This window comes from Podarcis pityusensis (genome assembly GCF_964106645.2).
Source record: "Podarcis pityusensis genome assembly, chromosome: 15".
Taxonomy (NCBI): domain Eukaryota; kingdom Metazoa; phylum Chordata; class Lepidosauria; order Squamata; family Lacertidae; genus Podarcis; species Podarcis pityusensis.
The window spans coordinates 36,430,564-36,452,318 of NC_138040.1; the positions used below are offsets into that span (position 1 = coordinate 36,430,564).

General features: G+C 42.3%; 1 protein-coding gene across 1 annotated transcript in view; it reads right to left on the reverse strand.

Moving 5' to 3' along the window:
• The window catches only part of KCNU1 (potassium calcium-activated channel subfamily U member 1), an 89,440-nt gene that overhangs the window by 10,529 nt on the left and 57,156 nt on the right, over nt 1-21,755 (reverse strand). The window contains exons 20-22 of the mRNA XM_080982340.1: nt 15,048-15,147; nt 8,299-8,523; nt 6,192-6,366 (exon numbers count right to left, since the gene is read on the reverse strand). Of these exons, the coding sequence (XP_080838466.1) occupies nt 6,192-6,366; nt 8,299-8,523; nt 15,048-15,147 (500 nt within the window). The remainder of the gene's footprint in view (nt 1-6,191; nt 6,367-8,298; nt 8,524-15,047; nt 15,148-21,755) is intronic.

Consider the following 21,755-nt stretch of genomic DNA (forward strand, 5'->3'; position numbering starts at 1 on the left):
CAGGATTCAAGGGGGGGGACACCTTTGTGCAGCAGTTAATCCAATTTCAAAGTCAATGAGGCCTATAGTAGTCACTCAGCAAGTTGTTAAAAAAAAACAGACCGGGAAGATGAAAATGTTTTCAAAGTGCTATAAGAGGCGCCTGTCTAACACAATGAAATCTTCAATGTCTTAGAGAGCAGATCCACCCTGTTGAATATTATCAATTAAGTATCATATACCTTATCTGTAGGTACTTTACTGTAGGTATTTTACTGACTTCATTTCAGTTATTTGAGAATATCTAGGTAACAGACCAATGTCACACTCTGGTGCAATGATGGGACGAAACATCGCTGCTAATACAAATAGGCTGAACGACTCAAACTGGAAAGTTATGCTACTACAAATAGGCCGAACGACTGAAACTGGAAAGTTATGGGGGCAGTATAATTAATTTGCCATATTGCTAAAGGAAGGTTTGTGCAACTGAGGTGTTCTATATCTTTTTTGAGGTTTCACTTAAAATGGCCACTGCCCTGTATTCCAGCCACAGCCTCCAAACCATCTTCAAGGGTAGACCCCAATGCTAGGTAGCAGGCAGGTATGTGAGCTTGGCAGGACCCTCACAGAGTCCTGTAGGCAGATTTGCAAGACCTGGCAGAAGCCAGATGCTGCCTTTGCCAACTAAGGGCATGGTGCAAGCTGGACAACGCAGTCCCACAACAGAGGGCCAGGTGGCAAAATGTAATAAAAGAGTGCATAACATTCATATAACATGTAGGTGACCAGAGCATGGATTACTATGTCCAAGCTATCTTTAACTAGGGAATGGCTAACCAAAACTGGAAACAGTCACTCTAGACCAGTACTGGTAGCAGCTCTCCAGGGTCTTCCACTTTCTCTGCCACCGGATTATTTTAACCTGCTGTGCCAGAAATTGAACTTGGGACATTCCGCATGTGAAACTTATGGTAAACCACAGTTCCTCCCATAGGAAGGGGCAGATAGAAAAGGCCTGAAAGAAGGATAGAGAAAGAAGTTGTTACATGAGGAAGACAACGTAGTAGGGGCCAAGATGGGGCAAAGTCACCTGGAATCGGGGAAGAGAATCTGAGGTTCTTGCCCACTTTGTCACCTACAGTCTATCTTCTTGGCTGCTACCATCTCCATCTCTACTATTTGATGGACAACTCTCTGATTTCTAGATTAATGGTCCATTCTTCTCACACAGCATAAAGTTAATGGAGGGAGAGAGAAAATCACAAGGCATTCTTTTGACTGAATGTGGCTCTGTTGATAAGGAAAACTGTGTATTAAGATTTCAGTTACATGATTAAAGTGGTTATGGTGGGGGAGGACATGTGACGTGTGTGTGTGTGTGTGTGTGTGTCTGTCTGTCTGTCTGTCTATCTCTGTGTGTGACACTCCATTGCTCATGCTTTTATGAAAGGTATTTCTAAAAAATATTTCTAAAATATATACGTTTTAAAGGGGAGGAGGAGAAGGAGGGTTCTGTAATGCCCTATTGAGGTTATGCCCTATTGAGTGGAGCTGGATCTGACTTCTGGCCTTGGCCCCTTTTACCCCAAACTTGGGAGAGTGTTTTGCACAAAAGCCAGAGGAGGAGGAGGAGGAGGAGGAGGAGGAGGAGGAGGAGAAGAAGAAGAAGAAGAAGAAGAAGAAGAAGAAGAAGAAGAAGAAGGAAGAAGAAGAAGAAGAAGACAACGATGAAGACAGAATGGTGATGCATCACATATCAGAAACAAGGCCAGGTGACTGAGACAGGTAACTATCCATGGTGGAAAACATGCCTTGAATGCAAAAGGCCTCAGGATTGATCCTTGGCATCCCGAGCTGAGTCTCAGGGGATGGAAAAGACCCTTTTCTGTCTGAGACCCTGGAGAGCTTCTGCCAGGTTGATGAGACAATCATCTGACCAGATTTTAGGAAGCTCCACATTACAAAGAAGCTCCTTTAATAAGGAAGTTCCATACAATTCCAAAAACTGGTGGAGAAAATCAAATGAGAATTCCAGCAGTGCACCTATTCAGATGAGACAGTGTTTGATTTTAACATGAAGGTAGCCATGCCCTGGCTACAGTTTCCTTATGTCAATATTTTTGCTCCCCAGGAGTACACAGCCCTATACCTGAAATCTCTCATCTTGGCAGGCTGCTATTACAAAAGATTACTTAATTGCACATTTCTACTGTATGTTTGGATTGTGGCAGCATATTAAGCTGTCAGGCGTAATTATTGTTGTATGTTTAGATTATGCCACAGATTATTTAGTTCAGTACCTAGCTTTGCCAACCTGTTTGTGATGGAACATGACAGGATACTAATTACAGCAATGCTGAGAAATCTATTTTTTTTCCTCCTATGGGAAACAATGTCATGTTTCCCCCCCTATTAGGAGAGTTCCATACCCCTGTATTTAGATAACAGAAGGTTATCAGCTAACTGAGCCATATAAGATCTCCCATGAATGAAGTGTGTCTGCCTGAGCTCATTGTGAGTTCTGAAAGGTTTTTACACCGATGAAAAATCTTTAAAGAAAAAGATTTTATAAAGAACTTCAAAACATCAAACAATATTTGCACAACAAAAAAAGATGGTATGAAAGCACAGAACATTTAACAAAAATCTCAGTGTAGCAGCTGAAATAAGTACAAGCACATTTTGAAAGCTTACTATGAATTCCTAAGGAAGTGGAGTTAGTCTTTCATTAGACATCCTAGTCATATGATCCCTCTGAGCTTTCCCAATGAGGAAGAGAAGAAGCCTCAATGAAGTGAGGGACTAAGGCAGGTTGTGGGGAAGCTGTGGCTCTTCAGATGTTGCTGAACTACAACTCCCATCATCCCTGGCCATTGGAGTTGTAGATCGGTAACACCTGGAGGTTCCCCATCCCCCACCCCAAAGGTTCCCCACACCTGGGCTAGAATGTCATTGAGTTTCTCTGAACTGGGATCTAATATTTATACCCTTAAAACCATGAGCTTTGCTAATCATACCTAAGTTGAAAAATATATTTTACATGCATTTTTTAACAACTGAGTTATTTGTGTTACAAGCTATGACAAGAAGATGAATATAAGCTTCATTTGTATAGGTAAAGGACCCCTGGATGGTTAAGTCCAGTCCAAGGCGACTATGGGGTTGCGGCACTTGTCTCACTTTCAGGCCTAGGGAGCCGACTTTTGTCCACAGACAGCTTTCTGGGTCATGTGGGCAGCATAATTAAACTGCTTCTGGCACAACAGAACACTGTGACAGAAACCAGAGCACACGAAAACACCGTTTATCTTCCTGCTGCAGCGGTACCTATTTATCTACTGGTGTGCTTTTGAACTGCTAGGTTGGCAGGGGCTGGGACAGAGCAACGGGAGCTCACTCTGTCGGTGGGATTCGAACCGCTGACCTTCTGACTGGCAAGCCCAAGAGGCTCAGTGGTTTAGACCACACGTCCCTGATTCTATTACCCTGTTTGTTTGAACTTTCAAAATATCTTATTCCAATTTTTGTCTTTTGAAGTTACCACTGAACAACAAACTGTGTGAAGCTCAGCTTATCACTAAACAATTTCTTGGGTTTAGGTAAGGTCTGTGCCCTACCTGTGATTCTCTCAATATATCTTTTTAAGCTCCAAAGTTATTTCCACTGTACCTTCATTGTATCCTGTAAGCAAGCGACATTAATAATACTAGCTGAGACCTAACTAGTTCAGGACCAGGTTATCTCCAAGACCACATTTCCCTGAATAATCTTCCCAGCCCATTCCTTTCTGTTGGAGGAGAAAACTGTTAAAGATAAAAGTTTAATGTACATAAAATGTTATGATTGTATGCACTGAAGAGGGTAGAGTTTTCAGTTTGAGTATTTAGGCTAACTGATGACTCATCCCTGGAAACCCAATCAGCAATCTCTCTCAGCAGAAGATAAAACCAGAGACAACCAACCACTCAGCTGAGCGTTCTTGAACAAGCAAGTTCCATGCATAGGATATCTTTCTGGGGCCAGAGAGAGGAAAGTTTTTGAACTGTATTAAGAACTTAAAGAAAGCTGGATCATGTTACCAAATAGTTTGTTTAAGAGCAATGTGTTACTTTGTATTTGCAACATTTATTATGTGACTAGTTTATAACAGTTGGCAGTAAAACTTTTTCTTGCGGTGGAGAACTCATTCATTTCTACTCTGTACAAGGTCCAGATCAGGGATTCCACTTGCAACAACCCTAACAAAAACTGCGTGTGCCACACAATCTGCCCTGCACCTCATAAGCTAGCCTACTGACCCTACGCCAATGCAGAAGAGTCGACTTCCAGTCAGGTTGGCCTCTGCATTGTGAAATGGAGGGAAATAGCATTTTGTCCTTCATCTTAGGCAACCAAATGCCTTTGGCCAGCCCTGGAGACAGAATGCTGGGATAGGTGGATGGACTTTTGATTTGGACCTATTCCTCTTATTCTCTGTACCGTACTCCCTTTCTGTTCCATTTTCCTCCCAGCCAGTATGGAGCCTAGCAGGTGGGAAAAGGTCTTTGACATTTTTTAAAATCACATCTTCTGCTAATGTAGAAATGGTTAAGGCATGCCCTCATTTGAAGGCACAAGTCTAGCACCACCACTGGTTGTTTTTGGCCCCAGAGACATCCAGATCATAAGTGTGAAGATGTTTCTTGAACATCTGAGCTTCCTCTTCAATGCAACAGAGTCTGAACCCCTTAAAATCCCCATTCCTGCTTAGTTATTACCATCTTTTTTTAAAAAAGGCAGACCCATCATTTCCTGATTCCACACACACACACCCTCCCGACTTATTCAAGGGAGTTACATTATGAGTCTACATCACATTCATGACAAAAAAATGCATTTTTGGCAAAGTTTTTGATGTGAAACAAAGAGACTTTATCTACTGTTGCAAAGTTTAAAATAACAACTGAATGGGAACAGCAGGGTGGCAGTATGTCAAAACAACTCAGAAACTGGTCTGTCAGCAGCTGAGAAGAATTGTGTTTAAAAGGCAAGTTTTTAATTGTCTTTATTTTTTATTTTATTTTTTTAAAAAAAGATGAGAATCTTCTCAGCCTTACTAAAAAGCACATTAACAGTACAATCCTATGCATATTTATTCTGTTGAATGGGAAAATATCCACTGAAGGCTGCAATACCATACCCATTTTTATTGGAGTAAGCCCCATTTAACTAAATAGGATTTACTTCAGAGTAACCATGCATAGGAGTGCACCACTGATCTAATTTCCAGTTCCTGAAACTTTGCTGGATTCAACACTCAAAAACTGAGTCTGCTGCATTTATTCCCCATCATCTATCACAGTTAACCTTCTCTGTGGGAGACTTTATGGAATATTTTTTTGACAGGAAAATGTCACCTCATGACAATTTTTCTCTGTCATTGCACAGTTAAAGCTTTCTTATGAAGGTGCCCGCACACACTGTCAGTCTTATCGCCCGACTTACAGTACAAAGTGACTTCAAAACTGTGGTAAATTATCCACATGATCATGTGACGATGCCTTCAGAAACAAGTTTCTTCCTTTACCTAGGAAAATAACTACTACTTCCAAGTTATTGGGCTCCCTATTAGATAATATTCCTCCACAAGTGGAGCTGATTTCTGCTTGCGCAATAGAGTGTTCACTTCTTTGCCTTCACCCGTGTACACCCTAAATATATTCAGTGCTGGATTTACGTATAAGCTAAACAAGCTATAGCTTAGGACTCCACTCTCTTGGAGGCCCCCCAAAAAATTAAAGGGAAAAAAACCTGGATGTACATTTCCAAAATATAAGATAAAAACAAATAAAACAAAACCTACATACAGCAACAGTGTTTTGTGTTGTGTAGGCGCCTATGATGTAAGTAATGGGCCATGCCTGCTAGCCTGCTCCCTAAAATATCACTGGTTTGCTCATTTCTATATATAGGGTGCCTACATTTTGCATGTGCAAATGGCTTTAGATACCTATTAGGTCCATAAATTACCATACAGCATATATTCAATACAAAAGCAGCGACAATTTGTTGTTGACAAAGGACAGCTGGACATATAAAGGGCCCCATTACCTTCAGCAGCTTAGGACCTCATGAAACCTAAATCTGGCCCTGAATATATTCTAGGGGGTCCCCTAACCCTCTGGAGCTGATGCGGAGAGAAGTCCATGTATCCTCTTTCCCTTTCTTACCTAATGATGAATTTGCTTTAAAATGTAAGGAACGGATGTTCAGAGTAGCCAGGATAGATTTTGTATCCACCAGGATTTGATCACCAGGACCTCTTGCATGGGCTGAGAGAATGGCACACATGCTACAAAACTGGATGTTGGCTGCTTTGAGATCAGCACAGGAAAGTGCACTGCCCTGGTAAAGAAAAAAGAAAAGGAGTGGAAGTCATGAGGGTCAAAGGACTGGCAAGACTTAAAAATCCAAGCTTCAGCTGAAACATCATCATCATTTGAATTTATATACCACCCTATACCAGAGGGTCTCAGGGCAGTTCACATAATAAAATCAAGATATAAAACCACAAAATACCTAATAAAAATAAAAACAACAGCCCAATACCCCCCCCCCAAAAAAAACACATTTTAAAAGGGCATAGGATATAAATTGGATCAACCAAAGGCCTGGTTAAAAAGGAATGTTTTTGCCTGGCACCTAAAGGTGTATAATGAAGGTGCCAGGCAAACATGTATTCAGAAGCTTCGGTGTTTGTTCAAGAGAAACTTGAATCCCATAAAGGCAGGTAAGTCCCATTTCAGGGACACTGACTAAAATACATCCCTTATTTTCTGTTGAATATATGAAAAAAAAGGTGATGCTTCAGAACAAGGGGCAGATTTCAGATTAAGGAGGCTTTATCAGGAGGCCATCAGAACCTGAACAGGAAAGCAAAAAGCAGAGAGCTTCTGCACAGAAACAGGACATTAATAGTAAAAAGAATTTCATGAGGTGTGCTCCACTGATACTCTCAAGAGGAAGTCAAATGATGTTTCTCTTGGAGCCAAATGCACTGGATTCGGAATGAAAACCCAAGTTCCAAAGGAGAACCCAGCAGCTGTTGTACAAGGTGGTTGGGAATAACATGTTCCAAGGTTTTCTTTCTTCTGAGGCAAATCTTCTCAGACGTAATGAACAAGCATAGCCAGGCCAGTGTGTGATCAGTTTTGTAATACTGACTTTTGTTCATCTCATCCAAAGGGGATCTTGGATAGGAAAGCTGTTCAGGTTGCAGCTGCTGGCTGCATCTTTCCTATGCAAGATCTTCTTGCAAATTACACCAACAAGTGCTGTCAGTTAAATGAGAAAGTGACCATGCATTAGATTGGCTGAAATTGTTCATCACATCCAAAGAAAAGTAGCTGCCTAAATGGAAGATCCCATAAAGCAGGAGTGGGGATCAAATTAGGCCTGATGAGTGTCCACACTCACTCATCTCACACTTGATGTGATATCAGGTGTGGAGCAGGTAGAGTTAAGTCTGCAAGGGAAAAATAATTTCTTGGCAAGTGGAGCTTACTGAAAGCACTGATTGGCTCACTGGTGCTGACAGCAAGCTCCTCTGAAGTAATACATTTGCAGGTGCAGGCTAGATTCAACCCTCTCCTGAAAATGAGTGTTTCCTTTTTGCAGACAGCTCTGATGATCTGCAGAGGAAATATATCTATTCGCAGGAATGCTCTGAATCCAAACTGTGCCTGCAAACTAACAAAGCTGGGCTGACTGTCAGAGCAAATCAGTGCTGACCGTGAGCCCTTATTCCATTGTCATGTGACAGCATAATGACATAAAATGATTGGCAGGTGACCAGACACACCCACTTTTCAAAAATAACTCAAAGACGGTAGGCCAGTTTCCTTTCTGACCCTTGGGTTGAAAAGGCTTACCCACCCTTACAATAAAGTAGATGTTTGGAAACATTAAGGCAATAAATAGAGAAGGTTTGTTTCATCTATTCATGCTGACCACGATGGGAAAGCACTCTGTTTATGTATTGCTAACTTGTTTGTTTCTTCATTTTTGACAAGGCTTTTACTTCCAAAGGCATAGCCTCCTTAAATTATGCCATGTGAACATGTTAACTCCTTTTGATCAGTTGTGTTCAACTCAAATCCCAAATGCCCACAAAGAGAAGATATTATATAATTAATAATGTCAGGGATGTTTATATTTTGATGATCCAGTATCGTTAGAGTTGCTCTGAGGAAGTTTTGAGTTCCATGATTTTAACATAAATGCATTTTTAAGATGAGAATATTGGGGAGGGGTACGATATGTAAAGAATATGTATACCCTCAGTAAGAATAGTTTGGGGAAATTTTGGATGAATTCCCATTCTCTGTGGAGATAGTCAAGTGATCCAAGAAAGACAATATCCTTCAGCTCACTGAGTGTGAAGTTACTGGCTCGCAGAGGCATCACAAAGTTCCGCAGTCCAATCAGCCCAGAGGTAGCATCTCCAAAAACACAGACTACAATGTGCTCACGCATATCATTGGATTGCCCCTTGCGTCGCTTCTAAACAGGACAAAACAGAACTATATGAAGAAATGAAACATTATTTTAGAAAAACAGTTAAAGGAAAAGGGGGGGGGGTTCTCATGTTGGGAAAGGGATCCTTGATATAATGTCATATGTGCTGCTTTCAGATTTTGGTGGGCCCTTCAATATTATGCTTGCTCACTTCTGTCACAGCGACAACTAGCCATTCATTGTGACTGCAATTAATCCAGAATGCGGCAGCTAGACTGGTGACTGGGAGTGGCCGCCGAGACCATATAACACCGGTCCTGAAAGATCTTCATTGGCTCCCAGTACGTTTCTGAGCACAATTCAAAGTGTTGGTGCTAACCTTGAAAGCCCTAAACACCCTCGGTCCTGTATACCTGAAGGAGCGTCTCCACCCCCATTGTTCAGCCCGGACACTGAGGTCCAGCGCCGAGGGTCTTCTGGCAGTTCCCTCACTGTGAGAAGTGAGGTTACAGGGAACCAGGCAGAGGGCCTTCTCCATAGTGGCGCCTGCCCTGTGGAACGCCCCCCCCCAGCAGATGTCAAGGCAATAAACAACTACTTTACTTTTAAAAGACAACCGAAGGCGGCCCTGTTTAATGAAGTTTTTAATGTCTGGTGCTGTATTGTTTTTAATATTCGGTTGGAAGCTGCCCAGAGTGGCTGGGGAAACCCATCCAGATGGGCGTGGTATAAATAATAAATAATTATATATTATATTATTATATTATTTACCTTCTCCCCTTGGACTCAGTTCATACCATTATCGAGAGGGAGAGGAGCAAAGGGAGTGACTATCAAGAGTCTTTGGTTCCTTCTCCTTCCACCTAGTCCTACCAGTTTTCTTGGAAAGGGCAGGCAAAAGGATAGTGACAGCAAGGGAAAGCAACAGAGGTCAGGTCAAACACTGGTGGTTGAAACAAACTGAGAAGGGAGGATACCAATTTAATTTCTCTGCCCAAATCTGAAATTCAGAATGTATCACACTATTCCAAATTGTATTTTTTTGCTTATGGAGGGGAACCTCCTCCCCTTCCTCCTCCCCCTCCCCCTCCCCCTCCCCCTCCCAAGATCAGAATTTCAAGTGTGATATTCTAGGATTTCAACTTCTGTGGTTTGGAACGTGGATTTCAGTTTAAATGTTGACACTTCTCTTCTTTAAAAGACCAGTGATTCATAGGAAATCAAATTCATTCAACTGATCAGACACCCATAAGCAATTATCTGGGCAATGTACATTTAAAAAACCAACAACGAAGAAACAAAAACCTATTCAAAATCAGTGTTATGATAAAACAAGTTAAGAAGCAGCAAATAAGACAATTTTGAAATCAAAATAAATCACTTTAATGCAGAGATCAAGAAATTAAAACATTGAAGTACCAATTTGAACAGAAAGCTGAAATAATTAAAATATCACAGAGCTAAATAGCCATATGTTGCCTTTTAAAAACTAAATGTTAACATTTTAAAAGTCCTGTGGGCAGTGTGTGTGTGTGTGTGTGTGTGTGTGTGTGTCTGTCCTTGGTACTGAAAAGCCATTAAAGTAGGCAACAGTTGAGCCTCTCTGGGAAGGACATTTCACAACTGAGGGGCCACTGCTGGAAAGGCCCTTTCTGTTGTTGCCATTTTCTGTATCTTAGTGGCTGGATATTCTAGAAGAAAGACATCACTTGATGATCTGAAGGCTTGGATAGGCAGTCTTTCAGATACAGGCAGAGCAATCCTATCAAAAGCTGACCAAATTTATGTCAGTTGAAATTAAACTGGAGTAATTTACACCTATTCCAGACATTGTTCAGGTGCTGGGCAACTGCCATGTGAACTGGCCTGAGTCTGGCACCCTTTTTACTGGCATGGCGTCCACCAGATTGCCAGGTCATGTGATTGAACTGAAAGAGGCTGTGAACAGGTGTCAGTCTTTCCTTGTCCCATCACACCCTTCCATACCACTTTCTGGGGGACTTACACGAGCATATGTTCTGCCAGCTGAGCCCTGGCTAAACTGGGATGAGAGTTACACTGGCTCAACTGGGACAGTTGGATATCTGCCTATTCTAAATTCACTCATTGTGGTGGATCTTGGGTTTGTGTGGGACTTTTAGGTCCCATACCAAGAAGAACTTCAACGATGGGGGTGGACACTTTGTGTCTGGTGCAGAAATATATGTTGTGCCTAGCACTGGTCTAGCACACACACGCACTTTCACAATTCCTCCCCTTTTTCAGTGATAGCTCCGACCTGGTGGAATGCTCTGTCCCACAAGACTAGGGCCCTGCGGGACTTGATCTCCTTCCGCAGGGCCTATAAGACAGAGCTATTCCACCTGGCCTTCAATTTGCATTAGTCTGATCCTCTATTCCCTTTTCCCCTTTCCTCTTCTATGAAGAAACCCTTTCTGGGAGCCCACATTTAAATTCTTCCCTGGTCTCCTTGCTGGCCCTAGTAGGATCAACTTGGCTAGTTAGCCCTGCTGATCATTTGATGTCTATGACTGGGTTGTTATTTTTTTCTTTCCCCAAAATGACTCCTGAATTTTTGAATTTTATTGATATTGATGCTGCATTTTATGTTGTATTTTATGCTGTTTTATGCTGTTTTTAAGTCACATTTTAATCAATGTTTTATATTTGCTGTTAGCCGCCCTGAGCCCGGTTTTTAAACCGGGAAGGGCGGGGTATAAATAAATTATTATTATTGTTGTTGTTGTTGTTGTTGGAATTTTTCAATGAGAGATGTCCAGCAACATTTCTCAACAGCCCACTAAGCATGCCAATGAGAATAATGTTATGTCATGCAACTCAGCAGTATTCCTGGGGTAGATGCTCCAATAGGAAGGATGCTATGACATGAGACAGTGTCATTCCTATGGGGCATTCATTCCACGAACAACAACAAACTACTTAGGGAAGCCAAACTGCCACCTCTTATGGTAACAAGGCTTTTTTGGGTGGGTGGGATGCATAGGTCTGATTCAACCTGTGGAATCAGTGCAACTGGAAATCAGCACAGGACACCTTGTGGTTGGCAGCTGCCACTGGGCAAAACTCTTAGGTGAATGAGCATTCCGCCATGGCCATGTTCTTCACTGGTCATGAATGTATTCTGGAGATTAAGGACTTCACTGACACTAAGATCAATGAGTTTCACACTTAACTGAATACCATCAACATCCCAGTGGCAATGCCCTTTGAAAAGCACAAGGTACCCTGAAGCCTGCTAGCATATTTAAGCAATTCATAGGCTAACCAACAAAAAATGGTGTTCCTGCTTTGAGATCTGATGTACTTCTTGATTTCAGTGCATCATACAACCCAGCTCATTTTGGGATGTTTTCTGTGTATCAACTGATGGAATCTTTCCATGATTGGTATACATAGTATATGCTAGGGATGTGCATCAGATCTGTGGAAATCTAGCTGGTGAGAGTCTTTTCTTTCTTTCTTTCTTTCTTTCTTTCTTTCTTTCTTTCTTTCTTTCTTTCTTTCAAAAACAACAACCACAGAGGTTCTTTTTTTAAAGGGTAAAATGCTCTGCTTTAACAAAAAGGAACCAGAACTCTTCTAAACTCTACTGCTACCTCTTGGAGGTCTGCAAGGCCTATATTGAAGGCCACAAGCAACACCAGAAGGGAAAGGTCAGTGCGAAGTAGCACAGTTTTTATTTAAAAAAAAACGAAATATGCTGTACATGCAAGGCTACACACCACTTGGCTATCTCTTGGTTATATTATGGTAGAAAGTGAATCACTTTTGCTTCTTACACAAACACACCCACACACCAACAACATGTTAGTCTGCAATTTGGCAGGCTTCATTCACTCTGGAGGGGTTCCTGTCCCTGTAAATTTCATCCACTTTGGCCAAAAGGGTAAAAGGTTATAGCTTTTTTTATATTCTCTGTCATAGTGAATGGGGGAACATTCATTTTATATGGAGCAGCTCAGAACCCAAAATACAGATCTCAGTGGAGAGAGCACAGGGTGACTCAGAAACAGATTGGCTTTTTTAAAAAATAAAAATGCACAGATACAAGCCAAATCACGGAGACTATACAAACCCCAAGTATATGTCCACATTCCCAATCAAGAGCTGCCGAACTATTACATTCATAAAACACTGTCTTCACAATGGTTTTTTTCTTTTCTTCAGAGGGCAATAAAAGACTCATGTCATGGGAACTTGGCTGATGAGTGATTAGAATCATAGCCAAATTAAATGATCATCTTAACTAATTGGATTAGTCTAAATTGAATAATGAAACCTCAAGCTGTATTTAGTGGAACGTGCCTTAAATCCAATTATTAGTCTGTCAAGTGGTGCTAAACAATGGAAATGATCCATTCTATAGACCTTTTAATAGGAACTATTGAACAACAACCTAGCCAGACTAGGATATGAGGAGATGGTGAGGGGAAAGGCAGTTGGCGTCTGGGGGAGGGGGAGAGAAGCACACATTGTAAGTGTGGTAGAAATCATTTGAACAGACAGTTTCTGACCTGAACTAAGGAGTCCTCTTCTTTTTTAATTTATTTTTTATTAAAATATTTTCATGAATAACAAAGGTACATATAACGTCTCTGTTTTCAATTCATAGACTCCTTTCTACATGTCAGCTACATTCGGTGTGAGACATTGTTATCATAGGCATTGTGAGGTTGGGGTGGGGGGGGAAGAGATATGGGGAGAGAGGAGGGAGACAGAAGAAGGGCTAAGGATGCTTCTAAAAAACAAAACAAAAAAAATTCCCACTTTAGTTCATTTCCAAATTGACTAGTTTTGTTTCTGAAATGAAACCAGTGATTTAGGAATTCTCACATGTTCTTCTTTAAATTTCAAAATTTGTACAGAGTACTGTGCATGGGTAGTTTGATGGTGCTTCCACTTCCCTTTATTGGATGTCCTCTGGGTTAACAACAGGCATTTGTGCCTTGAGAAAACTGGTTGTACTCAAGATTACCTTTTGTGTTGTATTTCATTAATCTGGAGAAGACTGAAGTATTACCCAAAGCAACACATAAAACAAATCTTCATATACCTCCCATCTCCAGTGGTCCTTCGCCCTCCCATGAATATGTGTTAGGAACTGATGCTATCTTTGCAGACATTGCAACATGCTTGGGAAGATGTGCAACTTAGTACAGGGGTGCCTTGGTTTACAACCATAATCTATTCAGGAGGTCCGGTTGTAAACCTAAAGCACGCTTTCGCCAATGAGACCTCCCCCCAAAAATTGGTTGTAATATAAAAAAAATGGGTTGTAATCCAAAAAAAAAGGGACACACACTTCCAGGTTTGACGTGGTTGTAATCCAAAGCAGTTGTAAACCAAAGCGGTTGTAAACCAAAGTACCACTGTACTTGATGATATGACTGCATGGTCTTTTCAATTTCCCTGAGTTTTTTAAATGATAACTATTGTCATGCTGCTGGATTCTGACTGTCAGTTGGTTAAAAAAATTCTCTTGTTTTTAAAATCGTGGAGAAGAAATGAATAGGCAGGCACCTTTGCTATGTTGTTTCCGGTACCTGCTAAGCCAGGCATGTAATTTTAACATGCAATCTTATTTTTATTGTGCTTTTAAAAAAACTGACCTTAATTACATTTTGCTAAATTTTAGGTCAGCTTATTGAAGGTTTGATTTTCTCAGTATTCTTTAATGAATATTTTATATTGTTTTATGTAAACCTCTTAGATGTTTTTGGTGATTAAGCGGAATATAAATCCTGATAGTTAATAAATAAATAGATCCAGCCCAGTGTGCTGAATGATACCTGACAGCTAGATGTAAGTGCTATTTTAATTTCCAACAATACCCAAGATGTAAAGTCATTTAGGAGCATTGTTGGAAATTTAAATGTTGGCTTAATCTAGCTCAGCGGTTCTCAACCTGTGGGACCCCAGATGTTGTTGGACTACAACTCCCATCATCCCTGAGCTCTGGCCTTGCTAGCTAGGGGTGATGGGAGTTGTAGTTCAACAACATCCGGGGACCCACAGGTTGAGAAAGGCTGATCTAGCTCCCCAGCTAGATATTGGAGAAGGGGCCTGGCTCAGTGGTAGAACACCTGCTTTGCATGCAAAAGGTTCAATCCTTTGCATTTCCAGATAGGGTTGGAAGAGAGCATTTTTAAAAAAAATGCTGGAGAGCCACTGCAAATCAGTGTAGACAACACTGAGCTACATGGACCAATGATCTGATGTGGTAATAAGGTAGCTTCCCCTGTTCCTATGCACTGTTCCTATGGTTGAGGGTGCTACCAATGCTTATTGCTGTCTGCCCGCCAGAGTCCAACAAGTCCAACAATGAGGGGGTGTTTTCCCCAGGCAACCCCATCACACTTTGGGCTCGACATGGTGCCTTAGGGACTGCATTAATAACTCTTATTTGGCAGGCAAAGCTTTTCCCCAACATGAGGCTGCCTCCAGCTTCCCTTTCCAAATCTGTGCATGCCATGCAGGTGTTACTGGCACAGGCAGCTGGCTAGAACAAGTTAATAAGCGAACACCCACCCTACATATAGTGCACCTACCAAGAGGGCCTTGTCAAAAGGAACAGCTTTACACCAATGGAACATTCCTGAAGAGTCTAGAGTAGTTTTTTCGTGTTCATCATCCAAGATTTCTGAAGGTCTGGATGAATAAAAAGGGACAAAATAACAGGTGATGTAATAATATTAGCAATAGCACCATCAGCAACATGGCACCATCTACTGTATGTACATGACACTGTGCAAAGAATGTGAAGGCTCCGTTCTTTCCACCCAAAGGGCTTACTATCTGGAAATGGGCAAAAGGGGAGAAAGAGGGAGGAGAAGGTAACGGAGGAAGGGCTCAACAGGATCCTACTGGCACAATGGGGCTTTCCCATTTCTCCCCTTGTGTTGCCCTGGGCGTGCCTCCCCCAAATCTGCTGGAGAACCCCAGAACAGCATCTAGAGAGAGGAAAGCAGGATAATTTCATCTAGAAATGCTTGCTGCAAGAACAATCAGAAGAGCATGTTGTTGCATCCCTCCAACAATTATGGTTAAAGTGTTGACATGCTGTCTGACAGACACGGTGTTGCTTGTCTGTGGTCCCTGATTTATTTTTGAGCCTTCCACTCATCTAAGAAAGCAGCTGCAGGTTTCAAAATGACCAAAAACTTGTACACATTATGTGCATATCAGTGTTTACTTTTGCAAGTAGGCAGCAGGGTGCAAGGCAATGGGTCCAGCAAATCATATTGATGCCACTAAGGGTGATGCTGTAGGAAAGAAATGTGATCTGGCTAACATCACATTGACCTCATCCATAAGGACTTCTCCAGAAAAGCAGCTTCATTGATAAATGAGATAATCACAACTCAGAGCTGTTCTAGGGAAATAACATGTTGGATTGTATCTTGTATTTTCCTCCATCTTACTCGCTTCCTCGGAAAACAGATGTAGTGGCTGAACTGGTAAAAAAGGTAAAAGGGTAAAGGACCCCTGGACGGATTAAGTCCAGTCAAAGGTGACTATGGGGTGCGGCGCTCATATCGCTTTCAGGCTGAGGGAGCCGGTGTTTGTCCACAGACAGCTTTCCGGGTCATGTGGGCAGCAGGACTAAACCGCTTCTGGCAGAATGGGACACCATGACGAGTGCCAGAAAGCATGGAAACATTCCCACCACAGTGGTACCTATTTAAAAACTTGCACTGGTGTGCTTTCAAACTGCTAGGTTGGCAGAAGCTGGGACAAAACAATGGGAGCTCACCCCATCATGCAAATTCGAACCGCTGACCCAAAGATCAGCAAGCCCAAGAGGCTCAGTGGTTTAGACCACAGAGCAACCCATATCCTGACTGAAGTGGTATTAAGACTTGAAATGTTGCATCATACCTTGAACATAGGTATCGGATCCCATTCCAGTATCTCAGTGTTTGACCAAGCTATTGCATCACAAACCAGCATAAGTACAGACTGGTCCAACTATCTTAGTAGCAGCAGCTCTCCAGGGTCTGAGTTCCCCACTAAGTTCTGCTATCTGAGAACCTTCAGAAATAAACCAATGGGATGCCAACTGCTTGGGTGAAACAAAAGGCTTCTCTTTGCTTAGTCAATGAAGTGGCAAACAGGGTGTTGTGCAAAACAAGGGAAATTTTTTCTATACTTCAAATGTCATGCAGGAGAGGGACTGAACATGTGGCAAGCGCCACTTGGGTGGAGTGGCTGAAGCAAATATGAGGCAGAACTGGGAGAAATAATGCCCCTCCAGTAATATTTAGTAATGGACCACTGCCCAGTGGTAAAGCATGAGCTTTGTTTCCAAAAGGGCACCGTTTCAATCCCAATCACCTCCAGTTTAAAAGGATCAGGTAGCAGTAGGGATACAGGAGGCATTTAGTTCAGTTCACACTGCAAGGCAAACCTATCTATTTTGCACTTTCTGATGAAATATGGGAACCAAAATGTAGCTTATCTGTTGAAATTTGCAGCTCTCTATATTTCATGATGGAATTTTCTAATCAATTAATGTGTACTGAAATACAGTCGTACCTTGGATCCCTAATACCTTGTGAGTCAAACATTTTGGCTCCTGAACACCGCAAACCCGGAAGTGAGTGCTCTGGTTTGCAAACGTTCTTTGGAACACAAATGTCTGACGCGGCTTCCAATTGGCTGCAGGAAACTCCACTGTACATATATTTGGGAATTAGAAGCTGCACTTTGGTTTCCAGATGTTTTGGAAGTCGAATGGACTTCCGGAACAGATTCTGTTCAACTTCCAAGATACCACTGTATATATATTATGGGAAAGTGAGCATCAAAATGAATATATCTGTGAAAATAGCATGCAGAAAAATGCATTATGATGGGGGAAACTGAGCGCAAAAAGTGTGTATTGGACAAAACAGCATACCAAAATTTGCACATTACAGGGAATGCACTCTGAAATGTTGATGAATTTTCATGAGGGCTCTTTAAAAAAAATAAATGGGTTGCAAACTGATGTGGATATGTGGATAACAGAATTTACAATGGGAAATACAAGAAACTGGGAGAAACTGTAATTGACGGATTTGTCCATCCTTTGGTAGCAGGTTCCTTGAAACCCCTCTGCCAAAGAACTTGAGAACTGCTTTCAGTCCAAGAAGAAAGTGCTGGGCTAGATGGACAAATATCATGACCTATATTTCCTAAGAGCTATAATTCAAGCATTCAAAAGAACAAACAAAGGGCTTAAACCTGGAAGGAGAAATGAGCCCATACATGTCAGCCACGCCCCAAATATTCCAGAGCGTGTCCGCTGCAACTTTCCCAGAAGGTCTAATGGGAGTGTGTAAACACATTTGGCTAAACACATTTACAAGTTTCCTTGTGGTCAAGAACCCTGGTTTCCTGATCACAGGAAGGAGTGTAAGCACTTACAAGACCCATTCAGACCTTTCTACTCAAAGTACAAATATTGGGGGGGGGGGGGGTTAAACCAGTACACTCAGCACATGTGCCCCCTCTCCCCAGTTTCAGTCCAAATGTGTTTATTTGAAAGCCTGAATGGGTTTATGGTTGCAATCCTATCCATGTTTAGCTGAAAGTAAACATTTCAGGTAATCATTTCATTTATCATTGTGAAGCTCCGTTCCAAATAAATATGCATAGGTCTGAGGCTGCATGTTTCATTTCTAGAAGAGGGCATGCAGATACACAGAGTGCCTTGTTGCCTTAAATGATTTCCAGGGTTTACAAATGCCCTTTCATCGTGAAACCAGCTCAGAGTTATACAAGCTGAGCCCTTAATGGCACCAGAAATTAATGACAGCTCTTTGCCAAATACCCTTCCAGCCATTAATGAATAGCTGGTGCTAGAATGTGTGTCTGGGTTCAAGTTTACAAAGCAAAAAGCAAAACACAGTAGAGGGGCATGTTCTTTGTCATTTCAAATAAGCTTCTTTAAAGGGAAACACATACAAAGCTGCCTTATGTTGAGTCAGGCCATTGTTTACACTGATGGGTAGCAGCTCTCCAGGGTTTCAGGCAAGGGACATCCTAGACCTACCTGGAGGTGCGGAGGATTGAAACTGGGAATTTCTACACACATAGCCCTTGTCCATAGCTCAGTAGTAGACTGTATTGTACCCATAGCTGGTAGTAGATTGTATTGTACCCATACAACTGAACGATGGCCCTTGTCCATAGCTCAGTAGTAGATTGTATTGTACCCATAGCTGACAGGATGCTCAGATGGCCACTCCAAATTTCCCAACTCATTTTCAGCTTGAGAAACGTGAGGGCTGCTGCCAACCAGAACAGGAAATGCGAGGCTAGGTGAACAGTCTGCATGTAGAGCAGAGACTCTACAACTGAGCTACAGCCCTTCCCCGAATATCAGATACTAGTGGATAATATGGGAGAATATGTTAGCAGTGTATCTCAGTCCTTCCATGCCAAGAATAGACATTTCTGTCCATTAGTCATATGGCACCTCCCCAGCATTTGAAACCTCCTCCCTCCTGCCTGGATGATGGATCGGTCAGGTGGTGATTAAATTGTGTTTTGGCAAGAGGGAAGATATCTTGTTGCAAGCTCTTTTAACTCAGCCCAGCTCAGCAAATCAATCAGTGCACACTTTTCCATCATCATAAAACCATGATCTATGTACACAAGCTGTCACAGATGATATCTCCCTTCACTCAAAATGTTATAGGAAGCATCTATGCCCCGAAGGAAACACCTGTCAGAGCCCTGGGTAGGGAAATAAAAAGGCAAGACTGCTTGAAACACACTTCATCAAAAAGGCATCCTTCTCCAGATATCATTGCGGGGGGCGGGGAGGGAGCGAATGCTCATCTATCTCTCTGTGTCTTAACTAATGTTCCCTTCTGCCATATTCTCAGCAAATGATGTGAGATTTTCAGGAATCTACTTTTCTTGGGAGAGCAGTGAATCATTCTGGTGATTCCCCAGTATCTGCACTGAGGATCTCCAGGAAAATGAAGCAGGAAGAAGGTAGGCTTAGCAGAAGTACACACAGATACAGAGCACAAGGGGATAACTGATGGCCTGGTCTTCCAAGGAAATTTCACAAGCCTGGATCTGGTTTTGTTAAAGCCTAAGATTGTCTTTGAAATCTAGCTCTTAAAATAGGAAGCTAGGAAACTGCCGTCTACCAAGCAGTGCCAGCTGCAGGTCCTTGGGCAAGGAGTGACCATTCACTTTCTTTCTCTCTTGGGACAAAATCCACACAGTTGCCCACAAAGTTATGGCAAAGCTAGTGCAGGAGACTCCTTCATTTCCCTGACTCTTGACTAGGGATTGGCAAATCTGTTGATTTCAGTTTTTCTAATTTTCTCATTATTCTGCTCCTAAGATCAGGTTTTTTTGTAGTTTCCCATCAGTTTGTGATTCCCATCCCCCTAAAAAAAAAAATCCTGTCAGAATTTTAACATGCATTTCTCCTTAAACTGATAGTTTTTCCAGACATTTTCACTAATTTACTCTCTTTCTGCTTGTTATTTTCAAGAATGGATCCATTTTTAGGCACCTCCTCTGCATTTTTATTTACATTAGTTACTTGGAGAACCACATTGCAAAATTCAGAGAAATGCGAATTTCAAAAGATGGTTATGTTTCAGTTCACATACTGTTTCACTGTGTGAAACATTAGCTTTACATTAAAATACTGAATTTATTCCTCATCCCTGCTCCTAACACTTCTCAGAAGGAGCAAGTGAAAAGGCAGAAACATCAAGGAGCAGCAGCACCGGCAAGCCCAGCTGCACCCTTATCTGGTCAGGAATAGCCAAATTTTCATTGTGTATGTTCTGAAAAAGACTCTCCTCCTGAAGAGAGGGGAGTGGTTGTGGGCAGGAGCCTGAGCCCCGCCTGTAGCAGAGGGTGTTAGCCCCCTGCCTCCCACTCACCTGGCTGGCGCCCACGCCCATCGGCAGGCACCCAACCAGGTGCCTCCGAGGGGCGTGTACAGCAGCCTTAATACTGCGGCACCAGCCCCTCCTCAGCCTCACTCTTCGTCGACCCGTCGCGATTCACCCACCCTCCACTCCTTTTGAGCTCAGGGTCTTAGTTTTCCTTGGCCTTGCTATGGACCTTAGGTTGGTTGCCCTGGTTGTCCGGGGGGCCTGGTAGGAATTTTTCCATTTGGCATTAGGCTTTTTGGTTCTTTCACCTACCTCGTAGCAATCGTCACAACTTTCGTGGTATTGGTGGGTAGGTTAGGCATTGGAATAATGTGTCGTGGTGTCAAAGGGCTAGGTGTGGCCATCGCCTATGTCGTCAATTTTTGGGTATTCCGTTAAAGGAATCTGGCGGTCGTGTATTCTGTCCGATGCCTACTTGGCGGGAGGCCATGGCACGACCCCCGGTGACATCAGGGGAGAGCCTATAGTTGGATTAGCATCAACAGGCTCCACCTACTGGTGAATAAACCCCCCCTTGTTTCAGACTCACCCCTCTCTGAGGGGGTGGAGTCAGCTGACGTAATCCAATGCCTAAGCCAATACCTTTTCACTTGCTGTAATCAATAAAGTTGTGGCCTTTTCTTGCCCATTAACCTTATATCACGTGTCCTTGTGTATTCATTCCACTGTGGGGGGGATCGGGTCCTCGAACCTCAAACTCTAGGTTATACTACTGTCTTATATGTGGGGCTGCCTCTAAAGATGGTTCAGAAACTTCAGCTGGTGCAGAATTTCAGCAGCCTGCTTGCTCACCAGGGCAAGATGATTTGAGCATATAATGCCAATCGTGGCCCAACTTCACAGGCTGCCAAATAGTTTCTGAGCCAAATTCAAAGTGCTGGGTTTGACCAGCTCAGGAAAGGACCACAACACCTCAAGGACATCAAGCAAAAACTTTCAGACCTTTAACAATCTGTTTCCTTTCAGAAGTGGGTGAGATGTTTTTAATGTATTTCTCTTTCCTCTTGGGTTTAATGTATCTATGTGGGGATTCTTGTATGTTTGTTTGGTTGTTATTCGCTTTGGATTGCTGTGGCCAAGATAAAGTGACTGGCAAATTGACTAAATAATAAAATAAATAGAAATAACGGAACAACAGAGATCTATAAACGTTACTGCATGTTGTACAGAGGATGGTGAACTTTGGGGAGGAGCAGTAGGGTGAAAAACCATCACAAAACCCTCTCTTCTACAACGATGAATGGTTCAGAGGCCCACTCCTTGTTTGCATCTGGTGGTTCTCTGGTGCCCTGTTATTTATCATAAACTTTTGCTTACAGGAGTTCAGGGTCGAATGTTACC